The sequence below is a fragment of the Pseudorasbora parva genome, chromosome 20, assembly GCF_024679245.1.
Source record: "Pseudorasbora parva isolate DD20220531a chromosome 20, ASM2467924v1, whole genome shotgun sequence".
NCBI classification, from domain to species: Eukaryota; Metazoa; Chordata; class Actinopteri; order Cypriniformes; family Gobionidae; genus Pseudorasbora; species Pseudorasbora parva.
In genome coordinates, this window is record NC_090191.1 from 23975994 (window position 1) to 23991804 (window position 15811).

General features: G+C 37.1%; 1 protein-coding gene across 8 annotated transcripts in view; it reads left to right on the forward strand.

Annotated features, from left to right (window-relative positions):
• The window catches only part of magi2a (membrane associated guanylate kinase, WW and PDZ domain containing 2a), a 302713-nt gene that overhangs the window by 72827 nt on the left and 214075 nt on the right, over positions 1 to 15811 (forward strand). For all 8 annotated transcript variants that reach the window (XM_067428392.1, XM_067428391.1, XM_067428389.1 and 5 more), the window contains exon 2: positions 13178 to 13294. In XM_067428392.1, coding sequence (XP_067284493.1) covers positions 13178 to 13294 — 117 coding nt within the window. The remainder of the gene's footprint in view (positions 1 to 13177; positions 13295 to 15811) is intronic.

A 15811-nucleotide genomic window follows, 5' to 3' on the forward strand; every position in this document is an offset into this window, starting at 1 on the left:
CAGCGAAATGCCGTAATATGTGCGCTTTCACACACAACGCTTAACGGTCCCGGGTCGAGTTGACACGTGACATCCTGATGTGACGTGTAATGGCGAGCGATCTCAGCTTCAGCGCGGATAGTAAGGAGCTCCGTGGTCTCGACTTGTGTCCAGTTTGCACACATTTCTGCTTGTTTAATTTTAGTTTCTTTTGTGTACGAACACTCTCTGCGTTTAAAACACCGACTAGCTCTTCTGGCACTGCAGGGTTGTATTATTGAAAAAACAAGCTCTAGGAGTCACACGATAACTACGTACACGTTGCGGCATATGTTACGACTTTTGTTCACACAGCGCTCGTCCCGGGTCGAATACCGCAATATTACTAGGTCCCCGACCCGGGTCGAATTCGGTAATCAATCCCGGGACGTGGTTGCTTTCACACAGAAGGTGACCCGGCAATGTTCCGGGAATATTGCGGGTCCGACGTGCAGTGTGAAAGGGGCTTTAGTGAATGAGACATGCATTGGAATAATCCTTGGGTATGAATAGCAATTTCTGAATTTTCTCGCAATTGCAAGTTTATTTCACAATTATGACTTTTTCTCGCAATTATGACTTCTTTCTCGCAATTGCAAGTTTATATCACAATGAATTTTCTCGCAATTCTGACTTTGTATCTCGCAATTCTGACTTTTTCCCTAATTCTGACTTTTTCCTTGCAAATCTGACTGTGACTTATGAGTTTGTTTTGTGAGTTTATTTCATATGTATCCAAACTGTATTGAACTGTATTTCTCTTTTTCTGTTCTTTTTTCGCAATTGTGAGCTATAAAGTCCAACAATTCTAATGGATAAAAGACTGAATTTCTTTCTCCGAACTGTGAGTTTATATCTCACAATTCCGACTTTATAACATAAGGAAAAAAAAGAATTGTGAGATGTAAACTCACAATTGCAGGGGGAAAAGTCGGAATGGTGAGATAAAAAGTCGCAATTACCTTTTTTATGTTTTTATTCCATGGTGGAAACAAGCTTCCATACTATCCTTTTTTTTTTTTTTTTTTTTTTTTTCATAAACTATCCTGATGTCAAATAGGTATAGTAATATAGTTCCTGAAAAGAAAACAAAAGCATGATAAATAGTTTGACATAATCATTTCTATTAGTAAACTGAAAGGTTAGATTCTGAAATCCACTGCCGCCTCAATATATCATATATAGCCAAATTAAATTTTTAATTAACCCTTTCGCACGTACGTTCTAAATATTCAGACTGGCAGCCTGGCGTGAGTTTTTTAATGCGACTGTTACTGTGCAATGACATGCGTTCTAATTTCAATGGTAACACATCAACCTTAACACGTGAGTTTTCGCAGTCACAATGGCGCTCATGGTGGATGACTGCGTGCAGTGTGAGCACTCTATGAATGTTTTGCTTTATTTTTTAAAGCCTTAAGCAATATCTATCCTCCTATATTATTATAATGATTTTAAAGGATTCTTTCTAGTAATGATTTTGCTTAATCAATAGAACCACTGATTGTTTCTTGTTTTCTAAAGTTTCTATTTGGTCTCTGAGGAGTGACTGATGGTCTGTCCTAGAGATGTGTGATGTGTCACTAAACACTTGATAGCAACATGTTGTGGTGCGCTATCACAAACCCATAACATGCCAGGAGTGCAGTAACAGTGCTTGCTCCCGTAGCCCGGCTTCCAGAGATGAAATATGGATTTGTCTTTCATTTCTATTATATTTTATTCATTTTTATATTTCCATTTATTGAAACACTAAAGAATCAAGATGAATATTGCCTGTACTAATATCTGTATCTCTCACTGAGAGAAAGCACGTTATCAGTATGTTTTAGGAAAGAACTGGAGCTCGATCAACTCCAACCTTGAAAAGACTGTGTATCTGTGTATGTGTGCAATATTTTGTGTTACAGATCAGTGTTGGAGGTGGATTACGGGCATCCTGAGAGATGGATGGACTTGTTGTTCTGGGCAAGCTGGTGCCTGCTCCAGAGCTGGAAGGTCACTTGTGTGCCTAATTCCAGGGTGAAATGAACCTGATTAACTGACAATGTGTGGAAAAAATACCATGAATGTTCATTTTCTCTGAGCCAATCAGAATCATTCAACTTGCAGTAATGATGTGAATAGACCTTGAAAACAGTTTAACTGGTGGGACAATTGTATGTATGATAAACGACACGGGTAAAGCGGGAGTTGTTCTAGTGAAATTGTTCCTTAATCAATTGCACTCCTAACTCTTGGTCTTCATTTTTTAACCCCTAACCAAACAAAGCAAAAAAAGGGAGGACAAAGGATGGTTTGTCCAAGATGTAAAATCTTATGTTGTGTGACTCCCCCAAAAAATGAATTCTAAATTCCTAATTTGCTATATTTGTTAAAAATGCTTTTTACTTTGACAAATATATTTAAAAAGATTTTTGAAAATAATGATTATATGAAAAAAAATTACAAATTATTTGATGGTTATACATCACATTTTTAGAGTCAATAAATGTAAGATTTTGTTAAAATTGATTTAAAAGTTTTTTCGGAACCAAAATAAAAATGAGATTTTTTTTTTTCTTTAACATGGACACTCTATGACATTTATTTTTATTTTTGTAATTTTACATGTTGTGTTACATTCCACAACACTGTTGTGCATGTTTCTAAACGAGCATCTCTGCTCACAAGGTTTCAGCTCAGTCCCCCTCTCCTAATTAGAGGCTTATTATCTCAACAGCTGTCTTCCTGATGCCCACTCCAAATATGGGGGCACGTATAAATGCGCTCGCACACACACACAGTCATTACAGACACATTAAACTATAATAAAGTGCTACATCTGCCTGCTGGGCTAAAAGGTGCAGTCCTTCTGCGTGTAGCAAATAATGATTTTATGATTTAATGTAGCACGAGTGTGAAACATGTTAACTCGGCAGATGTTGCTCATCTTGTTTTGTGTTTGTGTGTTGGAGTGGTAGCACACGTGTTATGTAGCCACCAGCCAAAGGTATAACTTGGTCTTCATAAGCTATATTCATAGTGTATTAGTTAATTAATGGACAGGTATCATGGAATATTATTTTTTTATTTTGAGGTCATTCAGAAGTCGTCATATTAAGTCCTTGTTTACATGTTGATGCTGTTCATTATTTAAAGGAAGTATATGTAAGATTGTGGCCAAAACTGGTACTGCAAGTGTATCTCCTCTCCCCCTCCCCCTGACTCGAGGTTGCCAGATAGGCTGCAGGATCCAGCAGGAACGTTTGTAGCTGCAGCTGTGGTAACTAGAGCAGATCTAGCCACCCGGATGCCGAGACACTACTGACTTTGTGATTGGTAGATAGGTGGAGGGCGGAGCTTCAGGCCAAAACACAACATGTCCACATCAACATCAGTCGAGGGCTGCAACAACAACTTTTAAATGACAATATCTTGGCTGGACTACTGTTGTCAGGGATATAAGTATTTGAAATTAACATGATTTTTTAATGTCTAGTGACATATCACAGCCATTTTATGATTAATTGAAATACATTTCTTACATACAGTTCCATTAACAATTTGGTGTTGCTGTTGCTGCTTATTTCAGGATAACCAATCCAATGGGATTAAAACATATACATCTTAAAGGAACACTTCACTTTAAAAAAAAAAGGCTAATTTTCTAAGTCCCTTATAGTTAAACATTCAAAAATCTGGCGTTAGCACTTTTAGCATAGCTCAGCATACATCATTGAATCGTATTAGTCCATAAGTATCGCTCTCAAAAATGACAATAATGAAATTATGTTGTGGATTTACTGCGATTTGTAAAGAGCTGTGATAGTGAGTCGAAGGTGTATACAACCATCATGTTTCACAGAATACCAACGAAAATCAAGTAACGAAAGAATCAGTGGTTGACTGCTCTGAACCATAGATATCAAAACACCGTTAGATTCAAACAAGAAACTGCATGTTTCCTCAAAGCATTTGGGACCAGATGACTATTTGGAAAACATGGACAGTGTTACCACGTCTAAAGTGTTAAAGCGTCTAAAGGATATGGCCAGGATATTTTTTTGTTAGCTTGAACGACCAGATTGTACTACGCCAGTGATGTTACGTTCTGTGCCGAGGCTTTGGAGCGTGTCTCCTGCATTTAAAATTATTTGGTGGCCGCCAAAAAAATTTTTGTCCCGTCAAAGCCTTATTTGATCAGTTTTTGTGATTTATGAGAGATGTAGATAACAGGGCACTAACTGAGTGACAGAGAGAAACAACGGAGCACGTGCACTCTATCGGCCTTCATAATAAGAAGCACTGTCTTAGCATATTTCATTCGCATATTACGCTAGTCAATATCAAAAGGTCGGAAGATTGAATCCATGTCAGACCATTTTTCCTCGTATTTTGACTCACCAGTTTGAATCTGCTCTCCTCGTCGCTTCTGCCCCAGTCTGTTTAGCAACACTTTCTCTTTCACTTTTCAAAAGCTCGCCTTCAGTAACTGTTATTCCGGTTCAAATAAATACGGTTCGGGATCTGCAACAAAGTAAGAATCTTCTGAATCGTCTCACAAACAAGTTTGCCTATTTTCAGGCGCTTTGTAATATCATTGCTCTGCAGCATCCATGACGGGCGCAGGAAAGAGAAAATAGTTCCTAGCTATAACGGTCTAAAAAAATAGCAACTTTTTATTTTTCGTTGGTCTTAGTACACAATGTAACTATAGAAGAGTCAAGTTTTAAATAGAAAAAATATTGAAAGTCTTTGGTCATTTTTTTTAGCACTGATGCTAATGGTCTAATATGATTCAATGATGTATGCTAAGCTATGTTAAAAGTGCTACCGCCAGATACAGAGATCGGCTAAATGGATTCAAAAACAGTAAAACTCAACTGTTTAACTCTAAGGGACTTGGAAAATGAGCCAATTTTCAAAAAAAGTGGAGTGTTCCTTTAAAGATACAGTAGCAAAAACAGCCTCTTCAAAGATAACACGCAATAAAAGGATATTTTTTGTAAATTGTTTTGTATATACAATTTTTCTTTACTCAAAAACGTTAAAGATGTTCTTTCTGGCACTGAGGTCCTGGAAAGCAGCAGCTGTGGGACGTTATGAGAATTCAATACAGTCTGTTCCCTCTCTCTGGGGGTTCTGATGGCACCTGTTCTTAATCATGTGCTCTGTACTCACTCAAGGGCAATGGCACCCTGAACACTTCACTTACTCATTTTGTGTGGGTTTGTTATGAAATTCACTGAAACTTGGCAAACTAAGTTTAGCTGCTGACTGGGAAGTTCTTAATTACAAAAGAAGAAAGATCTGCTCCTCTCTTGACTTCTGCTCCAGCCATTGGATCTCATTCATAATATTTTTTTGGGGAAAAGTTCTTATTTTGAGAATATTGAGTAGTTTTACTCACTTGGCAAGTTTGGATGGTTAATTTTTTTTAAAGATTTGTTTAAAATATTACTTGAAAGTGTACCCAAAATTTTCTACACAACATTTTCCATTATCTTTTTTTGTAATTATACACTTTATTGTTGTAGTTTCATATAGGGGTGGGCGAAATGACCAAAATCTTATATATCGCGATATGAGCAATTTTATTTCACGTTAACGATTCATCACGATAGTTATTGTTATGATATCAGAAAGTTTGGATAATAATTTATTATTATTACATTAATAACACATATCTATATTCTACTTTTATTATATTTGTCAAGTTAAACCAAACTTTTATTCTGACGGGTTGCCATGAAGACCTTTTAAGTTTCTGTGTGTTATGATATGATGAGTTTTTCTCAAATGAAACGGTAACCAATTGATTTAATGTTAATCGGTACTTTGTAGTACCAATGTAATTTGGCCGGTGCATCCCCTTAAAAGTGCAGAGTTCGTACTTAACCCTAGTCAAGAAAAGTGAGAGATTTTTCTGTATTTTTGTAGTTTGATTAGCATTTGATCAACATTTGGATGCTGTCACTTTAAGACCGACTGCACGGATCCAATATACTCAAATCTTTCGCAACTCAACGTTCAGTTAAAACATAAATGACTGTGTTTACTTGCAAATGCATGGTCACTGACACATGCATGTATATTAGGGCCGGGACTCGATTAAAAAAATTAATCTAATTAATTAGAGGCTTTGTAATTAATTAATCGAAATTAATCGCATTTTAATCGCATATAAATATTTGACCTGAGAACAATGAGAAGTAATTTTTCACATGTATTTTTAGTATACCATTGAATAATGACTGAATACATAAGCTTAATCAACAAAATATAGTTTATTTATTTGACCTGAGAACAATGAGAAGTAATTTTTCACATGTATTTTTAGTATACCATTGAATAATGACTGAATACATAAGCTTAATCAACAAAATATAGTTTATTTATTTCAGTCCAGCAGACCAGCGCAATGTTTGCCATTAAGTTTAGCAAAAGCACACTTGTGATATTTGAGGCTCGATGTGATGCGGTGATACGCAAATTCCTTGTTGTATAGCTTGCACACAACCCTGCTCTTGACGACGCTTCCATCCTTTCGTTCTTTCGTTTTTTAAAAGAAAATTTCCCATCCACGGGGCCAAGCAAAGCGGTCTCATCAGCTTCTTCGTTCATGTTCGCTCATGCCCTGCGTCTCAATCAGCTCCATAGTTCCCTAGTCAGGGCACTGATCAGGACATAAGTCAATGGGCTGACTCCCTGATCAGTGCCCTGACTACTGAACTAGGGAGCTGATTGAGACGCACCCATGTTGTTGTCGTGACTCCGGAGCGCTAGTTGGTGTTCCAGTATAATCGGTCCGTCGAAACTGATTTATTGAAAAACGTTCCGCGGTGCAAAAATAAATGCGGTTAAATCTTTTATTTTTTTTGCGTAATTAATTAACGCGTTAAAGTCACGTAATTAATTAATCTTAATTAACGTGTTAAAGTCCCGGCCCTAATGTATATTTAACTGTTCATGCTGAATTTGTCAGCAAAAATCACTCAGTTCAGTTCTTACACACACTGAGCAACGGCGTCATGTCGCCCATCTCTCAGACATCGCTGAGATAGCGTGCATATACTGAAATATGTCTTTTGCTGCTAATTGCACTTCACCGGTTTAAAATCGCTTGTTTTTAAACCTCAGTACTTAAAAAAATGCATGCAAACGATACGTTTTTTCATGACTGTCTAAAATCTCTACCAGTTGACAAACTGAATCGAATTGAATCATTAAAAATATCCAGTTGAAAACAAATGCAACTCGAACATCGCTAGAAAAGCAAACTAAACAGAGCTGTGATGGATGTCTTAGCAGTTGACATGTTTTTATCTTGCTTAAGTAACTGCCTTATATTACTATACTGTTTGGGAGAAGCGGTTTATGATCCGAGACCAGTAGTGAAAAAAGAAGACCAAGAGTCAGGAGTGCAATTAATTAAAGAACATTTTCCTGAATAATAGTTTGTAGTTTCATCAGCAGAAGCCAGCTTCAAGTCTCAAGAGGAGTTCGTAGGCCGCGCTCCCTCTCTACCCATCTCATCTATCGTATACAATTGTCCCAACAGTTAAACTGTTTTCAAGGTCTATCTACATCATTACTGCAAGGTGGATGATTCTGATTGGCTCAGAGAAAAGCAGTCATGGTAAATTTTCACACATTGTCAATTAATCAGTTTCACGTGTTGACACTTTCACTCCAGAATTAGGCCCGTAATGACCTTCCAGGTCTGGAGCAGGCACCAGCTTGCCCAGAACAACGAGTCCATCCATCTCTCAGGATGCCCGTAATCCACCTCCAACACTGATCTGTAACACAGAATATTGCACACATACACAGATACACAGTCTTTTCAAGGTTGGAGTTGATCGAGCTCCAGTTCTTTCCCAAAACATACAGATATTAGTACAGGCAATATTCATCTTGATTCTTTAGTGTTTCAGTAAATGGAAATATAAAAATGAATAAACTATAATAGAAATGAAAGACAAATCCATATTTAATATCTGGAAGCCCGGCTAAGTGCGCAAGCACTGTTACTGCACTACTGCATGTTACGGGTGTGTTTAGTGTTTAGTGACACATCACACATCTCTAGGACAGACCCTCAGTTACTCCTCAGAGACCAAATACAAACTTTAGAAAACAAGAAACAATCAGTGGTTATCTTAATTAAATAACATCATAACTGCTAAGAATCATCAAAAATCATTATTATAATAATATAGGAGGATAAATATTGATTAAGTGACAGTGTACAATTTAGTGACAATTTAGTATTTCAGAATACACCTTTCAATACTAAATATGTCCTTCACTTCAATAAGAAAGAGTAATCCCGAATGGCAAATATAGATGTAAATATAGAAATATTAGGCCTGTGTGCATTTTTATTTTATTTATTAAAGGTGCCCTAGAATGAAAAATTGAATTAACCTTGCCATAGCGAAATAATAAGAGTTTAGTACATGGACATCACATACAGTGAGTCTGAAACACCATTGCCTCCTCCTTCATATGTAAATCTCGTAAATCAAAAACACCACGGAAAAATAAGTGCTTCTCAACATAAGGCCAACCGTGACGCAACATTTGCATCTGTCCAAACATGTTCATTGTCAGGCGGAACTGACGGAGCCGAATCTTCGGGACTGCAGGTAAACAAGACACTTGAGGATAGCAAAAACGGCAGCTCTCATTGACACTTCATGTTTAGGCAGTGCCTGTGTCAACAGGCAACTATGTCAACAGTCATGCTTGAGGTTTATTATAATCGGATACCAAAACAATTTATTTAAAAATCGTTCGTTTGCTCGGCCCATTTCAAGCAAGCTTCGCTCAGCGCCTTAAACTAAAGAAAGGGGCAACTATATTCCTGCAAGCAGTAAGTAATTTATCCACTTATTGACTAGCTGTTTAAACAATTTCTGAATAAATTGAGAGTTTTTTAGAGAAACCGCATTGTCTAGATAACACAAGATGCTAGTACAGTAACAACAGGAACGTCCAAGTACCGTACAAAACTAAATAGTGTGTCTAATGACAAAGGTTAATATTATTTTTTATTACAAAATACAACCGTAGATACGTTGCTTATAGATCATTCACTCAATCCTTCTTGCAAAAGTCACCTTTTCCTGACAGAACACAGACCCCCACAGACAGAATGACACTTTAAGCAGAACATCTCAATGGAGATTGCTGAAATGCAGCTTACTTGTTTATTGGTGTTTTCAGATCATCCGTGGTAAAACGGAAAACGTGGTTTAGGTAAAACACCGGATAGTATACATGTTTTTTTCACAGAAAAGCTATGTTTGGGGGATTTAAATTACTGAAATCTGGCAACCACAAGCACGAAACTCTCTCTCGCATGCGGATGATCTGAAAACACCAATAACCAAGTAAGTTGCATTTTAGCAATCTCCATTTGAGATGTTCTGCTTAGTGTCATTTAGTCCGTCTGTGTTCTGTCAGGACGGTCAGGACTCACGAGCTCAGCTGCTGTGCTGCTGTGAGCGGCTGAAACAAGCCAATCAGAGCAGAGCTCAACATTAATATTCATGACTATTCCAAATAAGGCAAAAACAGAGCATTACATCCTAGGGACAATTTATAGGGTTGTAAATGGACCTGTAAAACTGTACTTGGACAATTTTTGCATTTAAATAAGCCACATACCCTCTATGTAGATATCAGAGTTATTATATTAAAGTCTGAGCAAACATTCGCAAATCAACTGGAAAATAGATAGGTATGGGCAACCTTTTTATTCTTGCGTAGGAGAGACATTTGCCCTTCCAGATAATCTAACATCTCAATTTCCTACTATTTTCACAATTGTGAAAAAAAGTGTGTGTGTTGTCTGTATGTATTTGTGTTTCTTCTCAATAGATGGCTTGATTCTTCATATTGGTTACTTTGCACTGTTGTTAAGGAACACTACCATCCAAAATGTTGGGGTCAGTAAGATTTTTGAAAGAAATTAGTACTTTTAATCTGCAACTATTAAATTGATCAAAGCTGCAAAGACATTACTGTTACAAAAGATTTTAATTCAAAAATAAACTATGTTCTTTTGAACATACAATTCAGGGAATTCTGAAAAAAAAAAATGATTATGGTTTCCGCAAAAAATATTAAGGAGCACAACTTTTGTATTAATAATAAAAAAATATTTTTTTTGAGCACCAAATCATCATATTAGAATGATTTCTGAAGAATCATGTAACCTGTAGACTGGAGTAATTATGCTGAAAATTCAGCTTTGCCATCACAGTAATAAATTACATTTTAACATATAATAGAAAACTTTTATTTTAAATTATAATAATATTTTTGTATTTTTGATCATGTAAAGGTAATTGTAACCCCACACTTGCTTTGTCTCCTAAATTTTGGATTTGGTTTTGGATTATACTTTTACATTTGCTTTACATTTACAACATACATGTGAAAAATCTAGTAAATCTCCAGTTCACCCATAGAGGGCAATGAATCTCTTCCCATCCACCATCTCATACACAGGCACAGAGAGCTTTGTGATAGGTTCCCACTGTTAGGGCACGTTTCTTCTGCAGCGGCTCAGTGCTCAACCTCCCCTTTCTCTCTCTGTCTGTCTCTCTCTCGGTCACTGCAGAGCGACACTCTGTTACGGCAACGTGCAGAGAGACAGCCTGTGGCACTGAACCCATCTAACATTGCTAGGAAACCTGCACACTGTGGCCGCAGACCTGTGAAGACCTGGACTGCACACACACACACACACACACACACACGCATGCAATCACAGACACGCTCAAATCATCGCCTGCAACATCTGGCTGAACCGTGCAAGAGAAGTGCCGTTCCATTGCGCTCTGTGAGTCAACAAAACGTGTGCGTGTGTGTATGTGTCAAGGGATTTGAGGCTTCAGGGTCTGCAGTCTTCATTTATTTCTCTTCATGGAACTGAGTGTGTGAGACTCATCAATTTGTGTGTCATTTGCCATTAATTGCCTGTCCTATGTCACCCAGACAGAACTATGTGCCGATGATGTCTGTGTTGGATTTTAACACATGATTTGATTGTAAAGCAAAGTCGAGTTTTTTCTTTAACTGACTGCGCGTGTGTAAATAGCATGACTGTCATGTCTAGTTAACCAGTATGTCTGAAGTAGGTTATTCTATCTAGACGCATCGAGTTTGCTCTATGTGGAGTTCTCATATCCACCGGTGTGCATGCATGAATCAATGGGTGATGTGTGTATTTGGTGGGTGTAGATTTGAAGCATGAAAAACTGTTTTCTGAAACCCACATGACCACAGTTACTTAGTATGACGTCTTTTTTTCTTACAAAGTCCCTCCATTTTTTGACATGCGCTGGTGATGTCTTACGTTTCAACGTGTGCATTTAAATTATGTTTAAAGAAAAGTTGACCCAGAAATGAACATGACATGGTATTTCAAACCCCTTTGGCATTTTTCTTGCATGGGACATTAAAGAAGAATTTTTGAAAAATGTTCATGCTGCCCTTTTCCATATATAATGAAAGTGGATGGGGACTGGAGATGCTGAGCTCCAAAAAGGTAGCAAAAGCCTAATATAAGTAATCTTTAGTACTTGTAGGTCTTATAAAAGCCTTATGCTAACTTTGTGAGGAACAGTTAACATTCTTAACTGGAAATTTTGTTTGATAGCCATGGTCACCTTTCAAGTGGATGGGGACTGGGATTGTCACTGAAAGTACATAAAAGCATCATAAAAAGTCCATATGACTTGTGCAATGTATTCCAAGTCTTTTGAAGATATATGATCACTTTGTGTGAGGAAAAGGTCAAGATTTAAGTTTTTTTTTTATATATCTATATTCTTTGTATGCTCCACAGTAGATGTCAAATCTTATACAAAGATATGCATACTCAAAATTGATGCATAACATTGCATCACACTCAGAGTGAATCACACAAGTATGAATATAGACACATTAAAATTTTCATTTTCAGGTGAACTGGCCCTTTAAGAATGCATAAGCTATACGGTGAATTTTACTTATTGCTTTTTTTTTTTTAACTTTAAATTTTTCGAAATTGTGTATGTTCTCACAAAGCGGCAAGTTTTGATATACACAATCAAATGTTCATTTGGGTGAACGGGAACTTTAGAGATGAAAGCTTCACAGTGATAATTGGATTATCTTGGTCTGCATCTCACATCAAATTATAATATTCAAGCACTTCAATGTTAATTTTTAGGTGAAGTTGCCCTTTAAGGATCCAAGCTTTATTGTGAAATTTACTTATTGTTTATTTTTATTTTTTTACAGTAAAAACAATGTAAAAAATATTACTGTATGTTCTGACTAGTCTTGTTACTTGATAATGCAACACACCGCAGTCAAAAATATGCATTGTCAAATTTTTATTTTTAGGTGAACTGGCCCTTTAAGGATTTACACGTTACTGTGAAATTTACTTAATGCTCTTTGAAAGAGGGAGGGAAGAAATGCAGTTAATGTGTGTGTATATATTTCACTGGCCTTTTTTCCATATTCCCTCATCTGTCTATCTCTGATTTTTTTTTACCCTAACCCCCCTCTCATTCACACTCTGTCTGTCTGCTGATAAAGCACATTTTCTTTAGAGAACCCCCCTCCCCATTTCATCACAGGACGTAATAATGATGACAACGCGTGTGTGTGTGTGTATTTATTACTAGAGCGCCCCATGGGGATCCCTGCACACTAATGTGTTCAGATGTCATGTCTTCTCTATGTACTAGGAAACATTTCAATGTGTGTGTATCCACGACTTTGTGTGTTTATATTGATGGGGAATAAACGAAACAGGAAGGAAGGACCCTCTTAGAAGCCTGAAGAAGCTTTTTGACCACAGAACAAAGTGGAAACTATCACAGACGTATTCTCACAGCTCTTCAGGCAATCGCTTTGAGGTTAGGTTTTTGTATCGAGTGACTAAATCAGGGTTTGCTGCAGTATTGTCAAGCCTTTTCCTTAGAAAATAGAAAGGCGACACACACATTCACGTAATGGAGTCCTTTATTACCACAGAAAAACTGCACACAAAAGCATTTCTTCACAGAGTTTATTGTGAATCTGAAGTAAACGGCAAGGAGTCTGTTATCAGATGAGATTGTATCACGGTAGAGGGTCATCTAACCGCCTGTGTGTGTGTGTGTTACAGGAGGTGTTGTGGATAAAGATCTCAGGCAGTATCTCAACCTGCGTTTCCAGAAGGGCTCATTGGACCACGAGCTGCAACAAATTATTCGGGACAACCTCTATCTTCGTACAGTACCCTGTGAGTAACTCTTCACCCTGATTTCCTTAACCTTCGACACTGCTGCCCTCACTGGCTTGGCCCATATAACTTTTTATTGATGATTACTTGGCTGATATTGTCTGATCTCTGCAACGGAGCGGTCTTACTTGATTTTACATGTATGTAATTCTTTAGAAAATGACGTGAAAAACGATGCTGCCACATGCTAGGTTGGCAAGGCTTTGGTGTGGAGTTGCTAGGGTGCACTTGGTGTTGCTAGCATGTTAGTAAGAGGTTGCTAGTTTGTTTTGTGTGCAGTGTTAAAGAGATAGTTCACTTTAAAAATAAAATTCTGTCATACTTTACTCCCCCTCAAGGTGTTTCAAACCTGAATTTCTTTCTTCAGCTGAACACAAGGGAAGATATTTTGAAGAATGTCAGTTAACTGGAGCCATTGACTTCCATAGTAGGAAAAAATATATACTATGGAAGTCAATGGCTCCAGTTAACTGTTGGGTTACTGACATTCTTCAAAATATCTTCCCTTGTGTTCAGCTGCTGAAGAAAGAAATTCATACAGGTTTGAAACAACTTGAGGGTGAGTAATGGATGACAGAATTTTAATTTTTAAGTGAACTATCCCGTTAAGGTGAGATTGATACACAGCTGTTATGTACGGGAGTGACAACCACATTCTTAGAAAACTTAAAGAACGGAAAAGTACTGGACAACTAGTTGTCTGTCCCGTCATACAGTGCGAGAAATCGGAGATATTAGATGTGTGTCAACTGAAGGTTTGAGATCCAGTCATTGTTCTTAGCCGTAGCTGCTTCAAACAGTTTTGTGTTCTATACATGACTCAAATGCTCTTGGCTCAATTGGACTCTTGTCACATCAAAAGTGATAAGGCTTTTCATTTTTATTGACGTTGCTATCTTTGATAATGCTCCTATTCATTTATACAGACAGTATTGAAGATACTACTGTAAGTGGCAGTTTGACTGGGACATTTCAAGTCTCACACAAGTAAATGTGACGTGTACAATGGGCCCAATACAAATGGAATTTCTCACCTGTTTTATAGAAATCATAAGTATGATCGCTAAGGAAGGAATAGCGCACAACTTCTCAACAAGCTTCATGATCTGAGATGTTTAAGTCAAATTTGCAAGTCAGAATTCAACTACCTAAACTTATAGCTTATGGAATAGTATATAACACAATGTCTAATGTAACCGCCTATTTGTGATTGAAAATTTCCTCAAACAGGTAAACACTTTGCCAGTCTTTATACTGATAATGACGTGAAGTTTGTATCTGTATATTTCGAGTTGTAGTCTGTAGAGATTTTTTGAAACATAAGATATAATACTCAGTATATGCTGCGTCTTTGGACTGCACCGACACTTGAAAGGATTTCTGTGAGGATTTTGGTCAAGTGAAGCCCTTGTGTTATATGTGAGAGCAAGCGAGAGAGTGGAAGAGAGAGAACGAGAGAGAGAGAGAGTGATTACTGTCCAGCTGAGAGACTGAGCTGTGATTCCATTAGACCAGAGAGCGACACGTGAGATCCGTACCCAGGAGAAAGAGAGTGGTTTGGAGAATACAGATGAGAGCGAGAGAGAGGGATGGACTGACAAGAGATTACGATAAAAAAATGAATGAGGTGTGAGGACCTTAGATGAAATGCCTCAGATGTCGGATTCATTGAACGCTTGCAAGAGGAAAAAGAAACAAGGACACTGATAGCTTGAAATAAGAAGAGCGAGATTGAGGTGGAGAGGAAAAAAGATTGGATAGTTTGGAAAAACCCATGCATACAAATGTATTTTTATTCATATGTAATGCAACACCTTTGTTCCAAAACCTAGTGAGCTGCCTACTTAGAAAATAATTTAAGGGCATCATAGATGTGCTAGCGACAAGAAGATTTTTCCAAAAGGTGGCCAGCATAATTGCGTTCTAAGATATTTCATTTTGGCAGTTCCACTGTAAAAAGAGGTGAAAATATTCCTCCAAGATGGTGGACAGGTTTTTACTCAATAATTGTGTGCTATGTATTTTTTTTTTTTAGTATTGTTGACAAAATTATAATGAGATGTACACAAAATGGGTTACATCAAATTAATGTTACTTTTTGGAATATTTACTTTAAATTCACAAAATAATATACAAAAATAAATTGACTTTTAGGCTTTTTTTAAGGTTAGTTATCAGACTGCCAAGTGCCAACAATTGAGATGCGCTTCACGTTTGATTCATGTGAGGAGTGCTTTTTTTGTCAGTCTAATTATTCAGTCTATTCACTTTTATACTGTCCCACTCTTAGCTTAGCATCATGTTAATATAATCAATTGTCTGATAAATGTGAGTAGTGCAGTTTTGTGTGGTGAATACGTATACATTTGAAATGGCCATATATTGATCAATTATTTGTTGTTATCAGATAATCATGCTGTTAGTTTAGCAACATGCTAACTTCACACTCTATTGAATTTAATTTGGAGGTGCGAGTCTAGCTTTTAGCTTAGCATCATGTTAATTAAATCATTTGTT